The following is an 18,664-nucleotide window of genomic DNA, read 5'->3' on the forward strand; positions in this document are numbered from 1 at the left end:
CTCTCCGTCTCCCTTCCTCTCCATCCCAGCAGCATAGCATCATGTCGTCGTGCCAGCGTGTGCGCTCCTTCCTGGGCTCGCTGTCGCGCCGCAAGCCCCTGGAGCCGGAGGGCGAGGTGTCCACCTTCTGCCGCTGCCTGACGACCCTTGACCTGGTGGCCCTGGGCGTGGGCAGCACGCTGGGCGCGGGCGTGTACGTCCTGTCGGGCGAGGTGGCGCGCACCCAGTCGGGGCCCTCCATCATCGTGTCCTTCTTCATCGCCGCGCTGGCCTCCATCTTCGCCGGCCTCTGCTACTCGGAGTTTGGCTCGCGCGTCCCCAAGACAGGCTCGGCGTACCTCTACAGTTACGTCACCGTGGGAGAGGTGTGGGCCTTTGTGACGGGCTGGAACCTGCTGCTGTCATATGTCATCGGTAAGAGCGTAAAGAATTGCACATAGTAATAATAATAATAATAATAATAATAATAATAATAATAATAATAATAATAATAATAATAAAGAATTACAGAGAAAATAAGAACCGAGTATGATCCAGCTCTTTATAATTCTATCAGTCAGAGCGTGGATATGCCATAGTCAGGATGTGATGAAGTGATATTGATCCATGATATTGACATTGGCACTGAAGGCACATCAAGTGTGGCCCGGGCCTGGAGTGGTACGTTTGATGACCTGATCGGGAACGTCATGGCTGACTACTTTGGCAAGAACGCCGCGATGGGGCTGCCGGGCCTGGCTGCCTACCCTGACGTCTTCGCCGCAGCACTCATCATGATCCTAGCAGGTACATGTCTGTTAAGAGTATCAAGATAAGCATGTAAAAATCAATCTAGTTGCACACGGCCCCTGTTATGAATTAGCTGTTTCAAAAGTGGAGAAGACGCGCTCACACTATCGCCTAAATATTGTAACAGTTCTTAACTGGGTGCTGAATCTGACATAAAACATGAATGAATGAATGAATGAATGAATGAATGAATGAATGAATGAATGAATGAATGAATGAATGGATGAATGAATTAACGAATGAATGAATTAATGAATGAATGAAGCGAAGGACAGCACTCTTCAGATACTTTCTTTGCTTATTCGCCCACGAACGTTTCGGGCAGAGCCCTTCTTCAGCGTGTAATGGCGTTTGCCATTAACAAACATGCAAATGCCATTACACGCTGAAGAAGGGCTCTGCCCCGAAACGTTCGTGGGCGAATAAACAAAGAAAATATCTGAAGAGTGCTGTCCTTCGCTTCATTCATTCATTCATAAATTAGCTGTTACCAGAATGGCAATGACCTTGAATGTGTTCTGTCATAGTGGTGTTGTAGCATTACGGTAGTGAAGTTTTCTCAGTGACTATTACAGCGTTCTACTGGTGGACGACGTGCTACTATTCATGTATTCGGAACACTTAAGAAGGATGATGACTTAAAAAGCATTATTAAGACTTTATTAACATTTATTAATGAAGTAATTATAAACAAAACATTTACAAAGTAAAAACTAATTGTACAGGTACAAAGCAGGGATGCATGTGTGGAAAGTGTAGTTGTTAGCAGTTAGCAACTTCGGTAGTTGCCAATGGGAAATTGCATTGCAACCAACAAAGTAGCTAACATAGTTAGCAACTACGCTTTCCAGAAATGCACCCCAGAGTGGGGATCAGCTCCTGCTTGATGAGTTTGATGTGTGTTTGCATGCCGAACACTTCTTCGTTTCCACTGTTTTCATATCTTTTGCTCTATGGAGGAAACTCTTCCAGGGATGCCACGGCTGTGCTGTGTCAGGGCTGGACAGGCCATCTGGCATAGCTGGCATTTCATGGCGGGCCCCGCACCCTTGTGGGCCCCTATTTTCAGAATTTTTTTTTTTTTTAAATCTGAAAATAGGGGCCCACAAGGGTGCGGGACCCACCAGTGAGTCAGTTCTGCATCACTAATTATGAGGGGCCCCTTTAAGCCAAAAGTGCCGGGCCCTATTTCTCCCTCTGTCCAGCCCTGGCTGTGTCTGCTGGGTTAACATAATATTTCTCACTCCTTTTGTTCATAATTAGTTAGTTAGATACAAAGTATTTATAAAGCTTTTAAGAGACCGCCATTCTAAAGTTCTACCCATAACTTTTGTTCAGTTTCTCTGCACAGAGGTCCTCTATTGTTCTCTGTTATATGACATAGGTCATCATGACACACACATGGTGTGTGGACCAAAATATCATCTCCATTTTGGAATATACAGTAGTTAATTTTTGTTGGTAAATTTTTCCCATGATTAATGGCTAATTATTTCCAATAAAGTTAATTTTCTTCCGTGCCCATTTTGCTGCATTGCAGAATGAGATCTCGGCCCACATTGTAGACATTAAAAGTATTTAAGTATTATTTTGAGTATTAAAAAGTACAAGTAACATTATCAGAGAAATATGTGACAACAACACTCAATGAAAAACACATCATAAGATGCAATGAAATGTCAATAATACTGTACAATACATTGATATGCCAAAATATTGTGGTGATATACGGGTACATGGATGATATTGGAATTATGTTGGAATTAATGTATGATTTATGGTTAATTAACACATGACTTATATATGCATTGATGGTTAATATACTAGTAATGAGAAGGGAGTCCTGCTTGGAATCATAATGACCCACTATTAACTTATTGTGCAAATCAAAGGTGAATTCATGGTGTGAGTTCCAAGTGTTAATATACCATGTATTAACACTGCTGATAACACTGCTGTTAATATATCATGTGTCCAAGTGTTAATATATTGTGTATTAACACTGCTGTTCATATATCATGTATTAACACTGCCAGATCGATCCTTATCATATATGAAACTGACCTTGGAATTAATTGACAGAGTTGGCCTACCTTATGCATGCAGCAGATGTTGAGTGTAGAAGTAAAGTTAACATGGTAGAGGTAAATTAAAAGTGCAAAATTATAGTGGAAATGAATCCCATGCTAAAAATCCTGCCTTATTACGATCCAGTCGTTTCTCAAGATAGTTGTCTCACGAAGGCGGCGTGACACCACTGTGCCAGGAAGATGTTGCGATAGGGCACCGTTGGCTCTGCGGTGTTTGAACGTGGAGGGGGGCTTGCAACCTTCATATCGTTCACCTGCTGGCTGTAGCCTAGAAGCCGCCTCTTCTGGACCCACAGTCCCTGGCGCAATGTTTTGCCACTCTGGCCACAGAGAACATCATTTCCCACATCACATTCTTGTGACCAGCCGCACCCATTTTTAATATTAATACAATATCATATTATGTCCCATGTGTCAAGGTCTGCTTGTTGAAAGGGGTTACAAGTGGAATGTGCCTCATGTGTGAATGCAGAGCAGCAAGGAGGGTGGGGTGGGGGTGCAGGGGGGGTATTATTGGGTAGGCCTTCGTCTAAGATGATCTTGTAACCAGCACCACACCCGTAATATCTTTCTGTATGAGGTCATATCTAAAGTAATGATTAATTAATGTATTATTTAGCAACATCTTTTGAGTCATAATATAAGTCATGATGACTATGGCATTAGCTAATGTATAAAGAAGAGATGGTAACACTTTATTTTAGGGACACATCTATTAGCACTAATACATACAATATTAATGCCTGTGTAAGTAACTTGTAAGGCATGTACTAAGCAAATAAGACAGTTGTTAAGCATGTATTCACAAATGTCTTGTTCATGCCCAATTAAGGATTTATTACTAATATAACCTTAGTAAGGACCAGTAAGCCTATATTTCTATTTATTAGTAAGTAGTAAGTGGCAGAATACAATGTGTATAAGCTCCCGACACACTGTGTGAACAAACCCTGAACAGTGTGAAAACAAATGCAGAATAAGGGTCCCTATTCTAAAATGATGCATTGGTCAGCCCAGATGGCTCAGGGCCTCTGCACTACCAAAGTCCAAGGGCCCCCACACCACCCAGGCCTGCACTACCTAGCCCCCCCGATCTACAAAGTGTAAGGAAATATCAAATAATTAATGCTTATCTAGCCAAGTCATCTAGTTTTCTCTTGTTCATATCAATGAGAGGGAGGTAACAAGAGCCTATATATAGCAAGGATTGAACGTACACTTGTCAATGGCGGTGGGTTGGTGAGATGTAATTTTTTTCATGTACCACTGAGTTTTAATTGTAAAAAAAAACCCAAATAAATGCAGAAAATTAGAATAATAGTTTTGAAGCAAAACTAAACTACTCTTTTGTGATAATTAAGTGAATGTTTGAGAACATTAGCTTCAAGAAGTGCAGTGCATGATGGGTACGCAATCTAGGCCAACAGACAACCTACCCAGCTCTGAGCCTACGTCCTTAGCTCCTCCCCTCACTTGTGAAATTTAGTTGCTATCCAAACAATTTGCCATGTACGTAACAACAGAAATATTATCATTGCTGCATTGGCCATGCATTGCATTTCCGACTAAGGGCGTACCCATCATGCACTGCACTTCTTGTAGCTAAGTTTCTCAAACATTAACTTATTTATCAGAAAGGAATAGCTTAGTTTCGCTTCCAAACTATTACTCATTGTTATATTCTGCATTTATTGCAGGGTTTTTACAATTAAAACTAATTGGTGTATGAAAAAATGACATCTCACCACCCACCGTCATTGATAACTTTACGTCCAATCCTTGCTATATAATGCTTCCAATTACTCATTAGTTTAATGAGTAGAATAAGTGAGATCTTCATACCTACTGAGACTAATATAGAATCTGAAATGTTCTTACACTTTGCTTCCCGGGGGGTGGACGTAGAGTGGGGGCCCTAGGTAGTGCGGGGGCCCTAAGCCATCTGGGCTGAGCAATGCACCACTTTAGAATAGGGACCATTATTCCACATCTGTTTTCACACTGTTCAGGGTTTGTTCACACAGTGGCCCTTACTGCTTACACATAAATAGAAATCTAGGTCTACTAGGTCCTTACTAAGGTTATATTGGTAATAAATCCCTTATTGTGCATGAACAAGACATTTGTGAATACATGCTTAACAACTGTCTTATTTTGCTTAGTACATGCCTTACAAGTTACTTACACATGCATTAATATTTTATGTATTAGTGCTAATAGATGTGTCCCTAAAATAAAGTGTTACCGAAGAGATATTCCAAGTGTGTTAACATATACTCACAAAAGATGTTATGCTTAACTAATCATGCTTTGCCCCTTATTCTGCAGTCATGACATTATAATGAGTACTATACCATTAGCTAATGCATGAAGAAGTGATATTGTAAAGTGTTACCCAGTGCAGTTGTTACATACTGTTTGTGTTCAAACTAGTATCTCAACAGAAGTACAGTTTGTGCTTCTCTTTCCTCTCACAGGTCTCCTTGCTCATGGTGTGAAGGAATCGACAACGGTGAATAAGATTTTCACGTGTGTGAACATCCTGGTCTTGGTCTTCGTCATCATATCTGGCTTCATCAAGGGGAACATCAGCAACTGGTACATCTCAGAGGAGACACTGCAGAACGTCACCGCTCAGCTTGAGTAAGCTTAACCCATTAAGACACGTGGTTATACATTTGCTGTTAGCAGAATGCCAATGACCAAGTCATAGTGCATTACTATGACATTGTAGTGTGGTACTGTGGTACTTAACATTTCAATGACTATTACAGCGTGCCACAGGAGGTACGGCATACATTATGGGGCTAAGGATCCATATTTATTCCGTTTTTGATTTGTGGTTCATTAATGGATTTTTTAAAAACATTTTATTAAAGGCTGCCCTTAGCATGTAGTGTTTTTCATGGTGATTTTTTTTTTGACCATTTGGGGCCAGCACATCTCACAATGTATTTGAGTAAGACTAAGGTCTGCTCTCTGAGTAAGCTTATAAGGATCCATATTTATTCTGTTTGTGGTTTGTGGTTCATTAATGGAATTCAATATTTAAAAAAATGAGACTGCAGCAGCTTGCATAAAGTGTTATTCATTGCATTTTTTTTCAATAACTGGACCACTAGGGCCCGCAACTCTCATAATGTATTTCAGTAACACTTTAGCCTGCTCTCAATTAAATGGCCACTGTTAAGGAAATTAATGAAACTAATCAATTAATTAATTAATGAGACCACGACAAGTTGATCAGAGTTTACAATTGACTTTCGCGAAAGGAGAGAGTGAGAAGCCCTGGAAAACATGTTCCTCGCTTGGCATCCTTGGTCTCTCTAGTCTCTCCTCCCACGAAGAACCTTTTTTTAATGGGCAGCACAGAAGGAATAGAAAAACACAGGGCTAACATTGTTTCTTATCAGAGGACCTTGACAGTATCTTCCTTGTCACATAGTTTTCCCTGGGGAACATTTGGAAAGGAATAGAGCGCAACAGTATATGAAACAAGTACAGAAGTGAATATGAAGCGAAGTCTTTGCTACAGATCATAATTATCTCTACACCACACATACAGTACAGTAATTTTTTTTCCCATTGAGGTGTTGTAGTGTCATACAATGCAGCACAAAAATGTATATATTTAGTTATATAGTTTTAAAAAAGAAAATACAGTTGAAAACTTGAGTAGAAGGACGTATAATATTAGTCTGTATGTAAACAGAAAATAAATTCTCTCTTTTCCTCTCTTTTCTCTCTTTCCCCCTTTTCCCCCTCTCTTCCCCTTCTTTCCCCCACCGAGGCAGTCCATTATGCCCCATCTTCTAGCGTAGTGGTCAGAGCCTCGGTTTACTATCCCAGGAGGTCTGGGTTCGAGTCCCAGCTGGGCAACTCTACTCCCCTTCGCTACAGGTGTCATTATTAATTCCGATCGCTTTTTTTTTTTTAGAAACGTGACATTCTCGGCGAACGTGACGAGTAGGTTCGGGGCGGGCGGCTTCTTCCCCTATGGATTTGAGGGTACGCTGGCTGGGGCCGCCACATGCTTCTACGCCTTTGTGGGCTTCGACTGCATCGCCACAACAGGTACTGTAACATGACCAACATTAAAGACAAGAAAGTTCCCGTACACTGTTCACATTTGCAGAGTTTACTAGTTGAAACGTTTCGGGTTACACTCCTGCGTTGGTTACACTCCTACGCACCTGACCAAAGGAGGTGTGCAAGAATTCTACACAAACAGAACTGTAACATGACCCGTATCCCCCCCATTTCACAAATGGCAAACACTATTTGCTAATATTACTACATTTTAATTTCAGATTCACAAGAAATGTAAATACATGTATTATTGGCCATGTATTGTACGATACAAACCAATAAATGGTAGGCGTTAAGCTTTGAGTTTTCCCTGTTTTCATGAAAAGTCCCTTCTTTCTGCGACCCCCCTGCAGTAACCTCCCTAGGAGTCCAGACCCCCAGTTTGGGAACCACTAGACTTATCAATGAAACAGCAAAAAATGATGTTCCCCTAAACTGTGTACTACCTGTGTTATCACCTCAGCAGGTGAGGAGGTAAAGAATGCGGCCCTGCCGTGGCCTAACGGTAGGGGCACCGGCGACCTGGGTTCGATTCTGGCCCGGATCATTTGCCGATCCTTCCCCCTCTCTCTCTCCTGACTCATTTCCTGTCTCTCCTCCACTGTCCTGTCAAAGAGTAAAGGCAAAAAAGCTGTACAAAAATAATTTCTTAAAGAATCCTCAATGTTCCATCATCCCTTACTACCTTCACCATATCCCTCTCTCTCCATCTCTCCCTCCTTCTGTCCCTCACCTCTCTATATCCCTCCGTCCTTCTCTCAGGAGAGGAGGTGAAGAACCCCCAGTGTTCCATCCCTCTGAGTATCATGAGCTTTCTGCTCAGCTCACCATATCCCTCTCTCTCTCCATCTCTCCTTTTCTCTATCCCTCTATCCCAGCGCTCCATCCCTCGGATATTGTAGGCTCTTTGCTGATCTGTTTCCTGGCCTTATATCCCTCTTTCTGTTTCGCCTTCTTTCTTTCTACCCCTCTCTGACTTTCTCTCCCTCCCTCTATCCCTCCATCAGGTGAAGAGGTGAAGGATCCCAAGCATTCCATCCCTCTGGGTCCCTGCTAATCCTGTTACTCCACCACATCTCTCTTTCTCTCCATCTCTCCCTCCATCTCTCCTCCTCTCTCCCCTTCTCTCTATCCCATTTATCCCTCCATCAGGTGAGGAGGTAAAGAACCCGCAGCGTTCCATCCCGCTGGGTATCGTGGGCTCCCTCCTCATCTGTTTCCTGGCGTACTGCGGGGTGTCGGCGGCGCTCACCCTGATGATGCCCTACTACCTGCTCAACATCCACAGCCCCCTGCCGGTGGCCTTCACCTACATCGGCTGGGCCGCGGCCAAGTACGTGGTGGCTGTGGGCTCCCTCTGTGCCCTCTCCACCAGGTCAGCATAATATGAGGCTTTTATTATCATCATTATTATTATTATTAATATTATTATTATCATTATTATTATTTTTAATAGTTATTACAACTTTATTTTTTTATACGTGGTGGCCGTGGGCTCCCTCTCTCTGCCAGGTCAGCATAATATGAGGCTATATTATTACCTCCGTCAAGGAGGTAAAGTTTTCAGTCGTGTTGGTTTGTCTGTCTGTCTGTTTGCCTGTCTGTCTGTTTGTCAGCAGGATAACTCAAAAAGTTATGAACGGATTTGGGTGAAATTTTGTGGAGTTGACAAAAAATGACAAAAGGAACAAGTGATTAAATTTTGGTGGTGATCCGGATCACGATCCGGATCCAGGAATTTTGACATTCCAGTTTCTAACTCCACAAAAACAAGGCAGAAACGAGAAATGAGAGAGAGGGAGAGACGGTTTAGGGTTGGGAAATGACCCTGGCCAGATTCAAGTCATGAATGAGGATCACCGAAACAACTCAAATGTGGATGTTTGAAATGTACTCATATATGATGCATGAACGTGAAAGACACATTGTCAAAACGTTAGTCTTGCACCTTTCTAGGCCCTACAGTTTCAAACATCTACGTCTGGGTTTCTCTGGTGATCCACCTTCCTTACTTGAACAGTGACCTTGGTGCATGTCTCACACGCTGACCCGGCTTTGACCTTTTGACCTTCACCTTTGACCTTTTGCTGTTGCAGTCTCCTGGGATCCATGTTCCCCATGCCCCGAGTCCTCTTCGCCATGGCTCGTGACGGCCTGATGTTCACCTCTCTGCAGAAGGTCAACGCAAGACAGAGCCCTGCTGTGGCCACCATATCCTCTGGCACTGTGGCAGGTAACGATATCTAATCTGCCTTCGCAACGGAATTCTCTTTTCTGATTGGCTGATGAGGTGACCATAAATTCAGTGGAAACGGGCAAACGCCTATCGGACGCAAGTAACTCAGACGCGCATGGAATCTCCGTTTGGAATGCCAACGGTATCTAAGGGATAATGTTGTAGGAATCATGCACACATGATCTACGGAAAAATGGAATAATCAAAACGTCGGCATTCCAAATAAAGATTCTAGGCAAGTTTAAGTTACACCGGTCCAATAGTTAGGACATCCAGTGCTTCTGAGCATGTAGGCCTACACTGTTTTTCTTCTATTGTTTTACTGTTGTTTGTTTTTCTGTGTTGGTGTCATGTGTCCTATGTGTTCTATGTGTTTTATGATGCTGCAACCTCCCTGTCTCCAAAGCAAATTTCTCCTTCGTGGAGACTAATAAAGAAACCTAACCTAACCTAACCTAGTGAAACGTCTGTCTTGCTCACTAGATTCTGGTGCAGTTGGCATGGTTCTTTACAGACAGTAATAGATTAAAAAATATATCCTACCCTAACAGCAGATAAGCGGGATAATGGTCTACGAGGTCGACCGGTGTAGTGCACCTAAACATATATAATAAGCATATTATGAATAAGTTATGCAATGTTATGATAGCACTTCACTTATACCAGAGATTCTTTAAGTATATAGAGATATGCCAATGTAATAGGTTGCTATGGGCACCTAACATGACCAGGTTCCGGTCTGCCTAAAGGGGCGGGTCATAATGCTCCTAGCATTGAATAGAACAGTCCGTATGTCTGCCTAGGTCTGCCTAAAGGGGGATTTCCCCCCCTCCCCCTTGCAATAGTAGAACCCGGAAACAATGGGCCAATGGAACCTCTCTCTCTCTACTCTCTCTGCTTATACGGTTTATGTCACATGGATCGACATTTGTAACACAATTCAATGCAATTACAGTTGATATAGCATGCACCGTACTGTACATACCAGCACTAATTACTGTAACCCTGTGGAACAATCTCTACTGTAAACACTTGATGTAACACCACAGATGGTTAAATAAATTATAACACTGGATCATCACGTTTCATATCACTCCTCTAATTACTTGCTAATGTACTAATGAGTACTAATTGCTAATGACAATACAAAGCAGAAGTAGAAGACCTCTTACAGATGTAATAGTATGATATTACATAGTTCAAACGATGTAAAATCCTACTATTAGTGTTGTAATTACATCTGTAAGAGTACTTCTACTTCTACTTTATACGAATGGTGCATGGATAGGATTCTGCAAGTTTCAAAGAACACATAAGAACAATATGTACAGTTGATGTGCACACATGTTCACTTCACACTTCCCACATCATTGTGAATCATGGGCTATTTCATGCACTGCACATGGCATCTCCATTTAGCTTTCCCACGCCTTCCTGAAGCACACCGCTCCCAAGACCCCTGTTATAAATCCCCTGTGATGAAATGAAATCACCACCAACACCATTTCTGCCACGGCGCACATTTTCCTTCCCCACGTCTCACCTCCCATCCCTCCCACCCACCCAAACAACCCCCCCCATTGCCCTGCTATTCCCCTCATACCCCTCCACCCTCCACCCTGCGCCCACTACCTCGTCACAAGCTTGATGTTTTGTATGATCTATCAAAAGGGCTCGGGCAAGCAAAAAAAAAAGAAAAAAAAAATACTGCATGTTTCTGTTTCTCTTTTTTCTTCCTCTCCCCTCGCAGCTATAATGGCTCTTTTATTTGACCTGAAAGCCTTGGTTGATATGATGTCTATCGGGACCCTGTTCGCCTACACGCTGGTCGCCATTTGCATTCTCATTCTTCGGTTTGTACTGCGCTACACTGCACTGCACTGCACCTCATCTCATCTCATCTCGCTCGTCAGACTGACTCAACCTCCCTCCCAGGGCCGGATTCACAAGGCCTGGGGGGCCCCCAGGCTACAGGTTGCTGTAACCCCCACACACACACACACACACACACAAGGCAAATTTCTTAACAAAATGACATAGACGGTCCTAATTCCAACCCAAGAGGAGCGTTACAGTAGTACGATTTAAAACTCTACCTGACACAGCAACTTAGGGCCCCCTAGCAGGTGGGGGGCCCTAGGCTGCAGCCATATCTAGCCTGTGCATTAGTCCAGCCCTGCTCCCTCCCTCTCTTTCTCCTTCCCTCTCTCAGCAGTGTTGTATTATTGAGTATAAATAGACACTGGCTTTTTTTCCGCCTGTGACATTTGATATGTTTATAAATTCAGCATTTTTTTCCCATCATGCCTGCCTGTCTGTTTCATCTCATCTTGTTTCTCATCTCTCATCTCTCTCTCTCTCTCTCTCTCTCTCTCTCTCTCTCTCTCTCTCTCTCTCTCTCTCTCTCTCTCTCTCTCTCTCTCTCTCTCTCTCTCTCTCTCTCTCTCTCTAGATACCAAGAGAGTGAATCAGAGGAGGATCATTTCATAACGGTCACCACCTCTGTGTTTGCATTTATGAAGCCTCCATCGCAGCCGACCAAGTACACTTCAAAGACAGTTACAACATGCACCATAGTTGTTGGTATGACTAAAGTGCCATCTATTGCATAACATGTTCATGTATGTGTGTACTGTAAAGAACACACCGGAACATTCAGCAGCACGATTTGTTGTATAATTTTATCATGCAGTACAGTGCAGATACAGTTTGAATAGCATGTGCATATCACAACGCAATTTATTCAGAAACTACATAATGTACTACTTCTATTGATTTTGTGAATTGGGGATCTTTTGCTAAATTAGAATAGAAGGATTATATTTTTTTATTTAATTTTCAAATGGCCAAATCACATTACTAGTAGTAGAAGAGTAGAGTAACTTTATTAATCCCAAAGGAAATTAAAGGATTGATAAAGTTACTCTACTCTACTCCACTTCTCCACTTGGGCAGTCATGGGTGAGCGGTTAGGGCGTCAGACTTGCATCCCAGAGGTTGACGGTTCGACTCCCGACCCGCCAGGTTGGTGGGGGGAGTAATCAACCAGTGCTCTCCCCCATCCTCCTCCATGACTGAGGTACCCTGAGCATGGTACCGTCCCACCGCACTGCTCCCCATGGGGCGCCACTGAGGGCTGCCCCCTTGCACGGGTGAGGCATAAATGGAATTTCGTTGTGTGCAGTGTTCACTTGTGTGCTGTGGAGTACTGTGCCACAATGACAATGGGAGTTGGAGTTTCCCAATGGGCTTTCACTTTCACTTTTCACTTTCACTTCTATTGCTAATGTGATTTGGCCACTGGGAAATTCAATGAAAACTATAATCACATCCAGCTCCCGGACCTTATGTTTGACACCTTTGCCCAAAACTGTTCTAACCCTTTCTGTGTTATTGCAAGCCATTGTACCACCACCTCCTCCCTCACTTCACCTCCCTATCTCCTCTTCTGATCCTCTTGTCTGTCTCCACAGTTTCTGTTGTGGGGGTGGACCTGAGTTTGTACAAAGCAAATTATGATACATCTTCACTGCCAACATCTGCCATCATCCTCACCACTATATCTCTGTTGTTCCCACCCATTCCATGTGGTTCCAAGCCATTCTATGTGGTTCCAACCAATGGTTCCAACCTATTCCATGTGGTTCCAACCCATTCTATGCGGTTCCAACCAATGGTTCCAACCCATTCTATGTGGTTCCAACCAATGGTTCCAACCTATTCTATGTTGTTCCAACCCATTCTATGGTGTTCCAACCAATGGTTCCAACCTATTCTATGTTGTTCCAACCCATTCTATGGTGTTCCAACCAATGGTTCCAACCTATTCTATGTTGTTCCAACCCTCCCTGTCTGCCTCCGCAGTTGTGGTGTTGGTGGTGGCCCTGAGTGTCATGACACAGGCATTCCAGCCAAATTATGATGTGTCTTTAATGTCAACACCTGACATCTACCATCTACACCCATATGTTGTTCCTCGCCCTCTCTTCTACCCTCATCTGACCCCTCGTCCACCCCACCCTCCACAGTTGCTGGGTTATGCCAGATTATGATACACCTTCAATGCCAGCCAGGTTTCCAAAATCTGCTATTTTGATGATGTCTGCAACCACCGTGCCATCCCAACCCCTTTGTTGTTCCATCCCTGTCTCCCTCACAGTTGCTGTGGTGGTGACCAGTGTTGGGCAGTAATGCATTACAACAGTAATTACTTACTGTAATGCATTACTTTTTGCTGTAATGCAGTACTGTAATGCATTACAGGGCAAAACTCTGTAATATTTATTTAGTTACAATGCTAAATAACTTAAGTTACAATGCATTACAATGCCCTGGATTTTAGTGGCATTCAGTGTGGTGGGTCAGAAAGAAGCTATTCCTGAACCTGGTAGTTTTTACTCTGCATGCTGCCAAAAAAAACCTCCTGGATGGGAGGTGAAAAAGTCATGACTCATGAGCTTGATTTACACTGTAATAAATTGCCAGATCCATATTTAGGCCTACAGTTCTTTTGGCAAAAGTAACTGAAGTAATGCAAACGTAGTGTAATGCCTTACATTTTAAATATAGTCCTAATATTGTAGTGTAAGGCAGTGGTTCTTTACGTGGGGTGCGGGCACCCCCTTTGGATGCGCCAGAGATTGCAGGGGGTGCGCATATTTTTTTTTGTGTTGAGGTTTTGACCAAAATTCTGCACCCAAACATTATAATTAGGCCAAATCAAGACCGAATTATAACACGTTTTGGACCTAATGTAAAGTCATTAAAGTAATAATAGTATTAATGTCTAAAGTAAGAATCACAGTGATCATTCACTTAAATCATTTGTTAGTGCGTATATACGTGTAGACGTTTGGGTTGGGGGTGCGGGGGGTGGGGGTCTTGGGCACAGGTTAGGGGTTGCTTCAAGAAAAAAAGGTTAAGAACCACAGCTGTAAGGGATTGCTTTGAAAAGACAGTAACATGTAATCCGTAATGCATTACAATTTTTGAGTAACTTGCCCGATACTGGTGGTGACCCTCAAATTATGATACCCTACATCTTCAATGCCAACATCTGCCATCCTCCTCACCACTACATATCTATGTCCAACCCATTCTATGTGGTTCCAACCTATTCTATGTTATTTCAACCCATTCTATGTGGTTCCAACCCATTCTATGTGGTTCCAACCCATTCTATGTGGTTCCAGCCTATTCTATTCCAACCCATTCTATGTGGTTCCAACCCATTCTATGTGGTTCCAGCCTATTCTATTCCAACCCATTCTATGTGGTTCCAACCAATGGTTCCAACCTATTCTATGTGGCTCCAACCCTCCCTGTCTGCCTCCGCAGTTGTGGAGGTGGTGGCTCTGAGCGTGTTCATGACGCAGGCTATCCAGCCGCTGCTGCTCCTGGAGGTGTGGAGCCTGCTGTGTCTGTCCCTCATCCTGGCCGCGCTGCTCCTCACCACCCTGGTCATCTGGAGGCAGCCGCAGAACACCACCAAAGCCCCCTTCATGGTGAGTACAGACCAGCCCTAAACAGAGGTGTCAAAAGTAAAAGTAAAAGTACTTTTGTGGTGTAATTACAACACTAGCACATGGCATTGCATAGCTGTTACACCATTTACACCATTGTACCTAATGAGATAGATAGACGTGTGTTGTTACTGAAAAACACTGAAAACCTAACAAGGACCCACCACAAACTTGATCCAACCAGTGCAGAGTTAGCTAATCACAAGACAAGTACACAGGTATACTGGTTACTCAGATAAGTTACTTGTGTTGGAAGGAAACGGTGTTTCTTTTTTTTACTTTTACTTTTACTTTTGACACCTCTGAACAGGCTGTACTTGGGCCTGGGTGAGAAAAGCACAAAGTGTGGCTATTAGGGGTGTAAATCACATGACGATACGATTCAATATCGATATCTTATTATTCGATGCGATGCGATGCGATTATTTTCGTTACTTAAGAATGCCTCACGACACGATACAATGCGATTCAATACTACTTTTTTCCAATTACTTTTCCACTTCTATTATGTTATGGAGCTAGGACATTGAGCAGGGGCCAGCAATTCGATTATTTTCGATACTTAAGAATGCCCTACGATACGATGTGATTCGATTCAATCGTCAGATCAGATTGCGATATATCAATACATTTCAATTATTATTTACACCCCTAGTGGCTATGTAACATTCTTGCAGCAATTACACTTTTGAGTCCATCATAGAGGTAGCCGGCTAACAGCCAAAACAGGCTATACTTGGGCCTGGGTTACAAAAGCATCACGTAACCTTGAGGAAGGGCCAAGGTGGCCTGAAAACGTCACACGAATAAAAAATGGAGTAAATGGGAGCTCACCGGTGTGCGGTTCATTCATTACCTTACATGAAGTTCATGTTTCGAGCACACGACAAAAAGAATTTGGATGTGCGCTCATAGCACTGTGAGGCTGGTGAGCAATGGAGCTAATACAAATACTAATCCATATATCATCATGTAATTCATGTTCCCAATCCTCTTGCTTCAACACAGGTCCCTCTGATCCCCCTGCTTCCCGTGCTGAGCGTGTTCATCAACATCTACCTGATGGTTCAACTGGGAGGCGACACCTGGATCCGCTATGCCGTCTGGATGGCTGTGGGTAAGTCATGATGATTCATGAACGGGGTCCATAGAGGCCAAAGACAGTGATGTGCAAGCCTGATTATCATCGACTTTCAAATCTCTTCGAGACTTGGTCTGGCCAAGAGCATATCAATGAACATTTCCCAGACGGCATTGGTTGCCCCTCATCCCTTGGTTTGCTAATGGATGTTCGCTTCCCGACAAAGTGGGAGGAGTTCCCGTTTTTTCAGGAGCTCAGAAAGTACTTGCATTGCTCTTGGCCTGACTAGTAGCAACGCTGAAAGTGTTGCGTCACTAGGAGGGCGTGACCTGGCTAGTGATGTGAGCCATTTGTGATCATTTGTGATTGTGACTAATGACATTTGTTTCATTAGTAGCATTAGTGAAATAGAATGTCTAAGTACAGTACCTGTGCATACAGTACAGTACATTAGCACATAGAAAAGTGCACACACCAACACACACGCATGTAGGTATGTGAGCATGCATGCACGGTCTCTCTCTCACACACACACACACACACACACACACACACACACACACACACACACACACACACACACACACACACACACACACACACACACACACACACACACACACACACACACACACACACACACATTTGAACGGCAAACATTTGAATGGCAAACAAACAAATATTTGAATGGCAAGAAGTCACACATAGGTGATGGGACTTCTTAACAGTCAATTCCAACAATAACATGCGGAAAAAGTCAAAAATGGTGGATATCTCATTTTGGAAAGAAGCTCTTCATATGTATTCTGTCTGCTGTGTGTGTGCAGGTTTGCTGATCTACTTTGGCTACGGTGTTCGCCACAGCGTCCAGAAACAAAGACTTCTCAACAGCCAACTCAACATTCAGACCATTGAGGACAAGACTGGAAAAGATGCTTCGAAAGTGGACAGCTCGTGAACTTGTCTTGAACTTTGGAAATTTGTCCAAATGTCATGAGCTCTTAACTGAAGCTGAGTGCCAATGATTCTGTACTATGTCAAAAACACTGGTCAAGAGGAATGTGAGTGAATATTTTTTTCATATCTCTGAAATCTTATTGTTGAAGACAACTGCCTACTGTAGGCCTACTGTATGTATTTTTGTACCATTGTTTTTTATATTTTTAAAATATGACAGTGCCAGTTGTAAATCAAAATGGTCATGAGAAGCTGTACAGCAGTGGTTCTTAGCCTGGGGTGCGCCAGAGATTCCACGGGGTGCGAGGAATTTTGTTTGTGTTGAGGTTGTGAGTGACCAAAATTCTGCTTGGGAACATTATAATTCGGCCATATCAAAACCAAATATATGAAACATGTTTTGGTCCCCATTTAAATAATTGAGGTATTGATTAATGTCTCAAGCAAGAATCGTTGTAATTAATCACTTAAATTACTTTTAGGGCGTATACACATGTAGAAGTTGGGCTTGGGGGTGTTTTTGTTTTTGGCACATGTAGGGGGTGCTTTAAGAAAAAAAGGTTAAGAACCACTGCTCAACGGAATAGTTTTGAGCAGAGTAGTGTTTGGCTCGTGTTTACATTTTGCCCTTTTTGCAAGTGTGCCTCTGGGTCAAACATTACAGCAACAACTAACTGACTGCTCTGTAGTTTGATAATGAAATGAATATTAAAATAATTTTGGTATGAAAATATATAAAAAGAAATGTACTATGACCCACACAGATCAAATGTAGTAGATAAAATGGATAGCTACACTGAGTATGAGCTGCAGTGTGCATTTTTATGGACTTTATATACTTAACTTAATGATAACATTGCTGCTCAAATTTATAACTGTAAATAAATAAATAACGCTTTTAACTGAACTCGAATATGTCCTTCAGCGTTTCATTGCACCAACATACAGTTAAAAAAAACCCAATAAGGCTAACGGCAAGCACGGTTATTACACTCTATAGCTCGTTGCGCTCGAGTGAGTTGTCAAGAAGCGAGGCTTATTACCATCTTAGTGTGCCGAACGCAGCCCGAAAACAATGTCTCCATTCACACAGGCTAATACCTGCGCTGTATTAGAGGGAGATCAGCTCACTGAATTCTAGGAGAGGGAGAGAGAGAGAGAGAGAGAGAGAGAGAGAGAGAGAGAGAGAGAGAGAGAGAGAGAGAGAGAGAGAGAGAGAGAGAGGCTTGGCTCCTTTGGATAACTGGGTCAACTTGCTCTGTGCACTGTAAGAAGAGGGTTTTTTTTCTTTTCTTTTCTTCTTTTCATCCGCTGTATGAAACACAAACTCGATGCCCTCACATCTTCTACTCCGCATTCCTCTGATGAGGCTCCGAGTTATGTAAAATGTATATTAATGAAGCTTACATAACTGTATGGAATCGTTGCAGCTTTAGTTTAGAGAGGAGTTTAAATTTATGCCAAATGTATTTGTTTTGGGGGTTTTTTTTATGCTGATGACGGCATTAGAAACAAAAATGACTCATTTTGTACTTTTGGGGCCCTCTCTGTGTAACTGTAGAGTTCTTCTACAGCTACACAAGATTGGTGAGAACTTCTTGCAACTATGTATCTCAAGTTTTTTTTCAATCACAATGTCTGAGGACGACCTAGAGAGAGACAGTGTGTGTGTGTCATGTGTGTTTTGCAGCAAGTCAGAATGTGGGCCACATCAGGAAAATGTCTTTTCGTTGCAGCGAAGTGTACCTGTTAAGACAATACCTGTTATAAATTAGCTGTAACCAGAATGGCAAGGACCAAGTTGCAATGCAATACTAAAGGCACTGTGTAATGTCATAGTGATGTAGTACTGTGGTGGTAAAATCTTCTCAATGACTCTAACAAGGTTCCACCGGTGGAA

At 42.7% G+C, this 18,664-nt stretch overlaps 1 protein-coding gene across 1 annotated transcript; it reads left to right on the top strand.

Annotated features, from left to right (window-relative positions):
* The first annotated feature begins 36 nt into the window (after positions 1–36).
* Positions 37–17,242, top strand: LOC134440189 (cationic amino acid transporter 2-like). Its single transcript, XM_063190161.1, has 11 exons — positions 37–414; positions 631–786; positions 5,357–5,522; positions 6,817–6,953; positions 8,121–8,343; positions 9,065–9,201; positions 10,955–11,057; positions 11,657–11,787; positions 14,542–14,708; positions 15,735–15,843; positions 16,635–17,242. The coding sequence occupies exons 1-11, from the start codon at positions 42–44 to the stop codon at positions 16,763–16,765; spliced, it is 1,833 nt and encodes a 610-aa protein (XP_063046231.1). The 5' UTR covers positions 37–41; the 3' UTR covers positions 16,766–17,242.
* The last annotated feature ends 1,422 nt before the right edge of the window (positions 17,243–18,664 follow it).

The sequence above is a fragment of the Engraulis encrasicolus genome, chromosome 23, assembly GCF_034702125.1.
Source record: "Engraulis encrasicolus isolate BLACKSEA-1 chromosome 23, IST_EnEncr_1.0, whole genome shotgun sequence".
Classification (NCBI taxonomy): domain Eukaryota; kingdom Metazoa; phylum Chordata; class Actinopteri; order Clupeiformes; family Engraulidae; genus Engraulis; species Engraulis encrasicolus.

What these genes read in the sequence shown, in the direction of transcription:
- LOC134440189 (XM_063190161.1), top strand. Translation starts at nt 42, where the DNA reads ATGTCGTCGTGCCAGCGTGTGCGCTCCTTCCTGGGCTCGCTGTCGCGC. An exon ending in CGACTGCATCGCCACAACAG is followed by an intron (nt 6,954 to 8,120) that starts GTACTGTAACAT and finishes TCCCTCCATCAG; the next exon opens with GTGAGGAGGTAAAGAACCCG. An exon ending in ATTTGCATTCTCATTCTTCG is followed by an intron (nt 11,058 to 11,656) that starts GTTTGTACTGCG and finishes CTCTCTCTCTAG; the next exon opens with ATACCAAGAGAGTGAATCAG.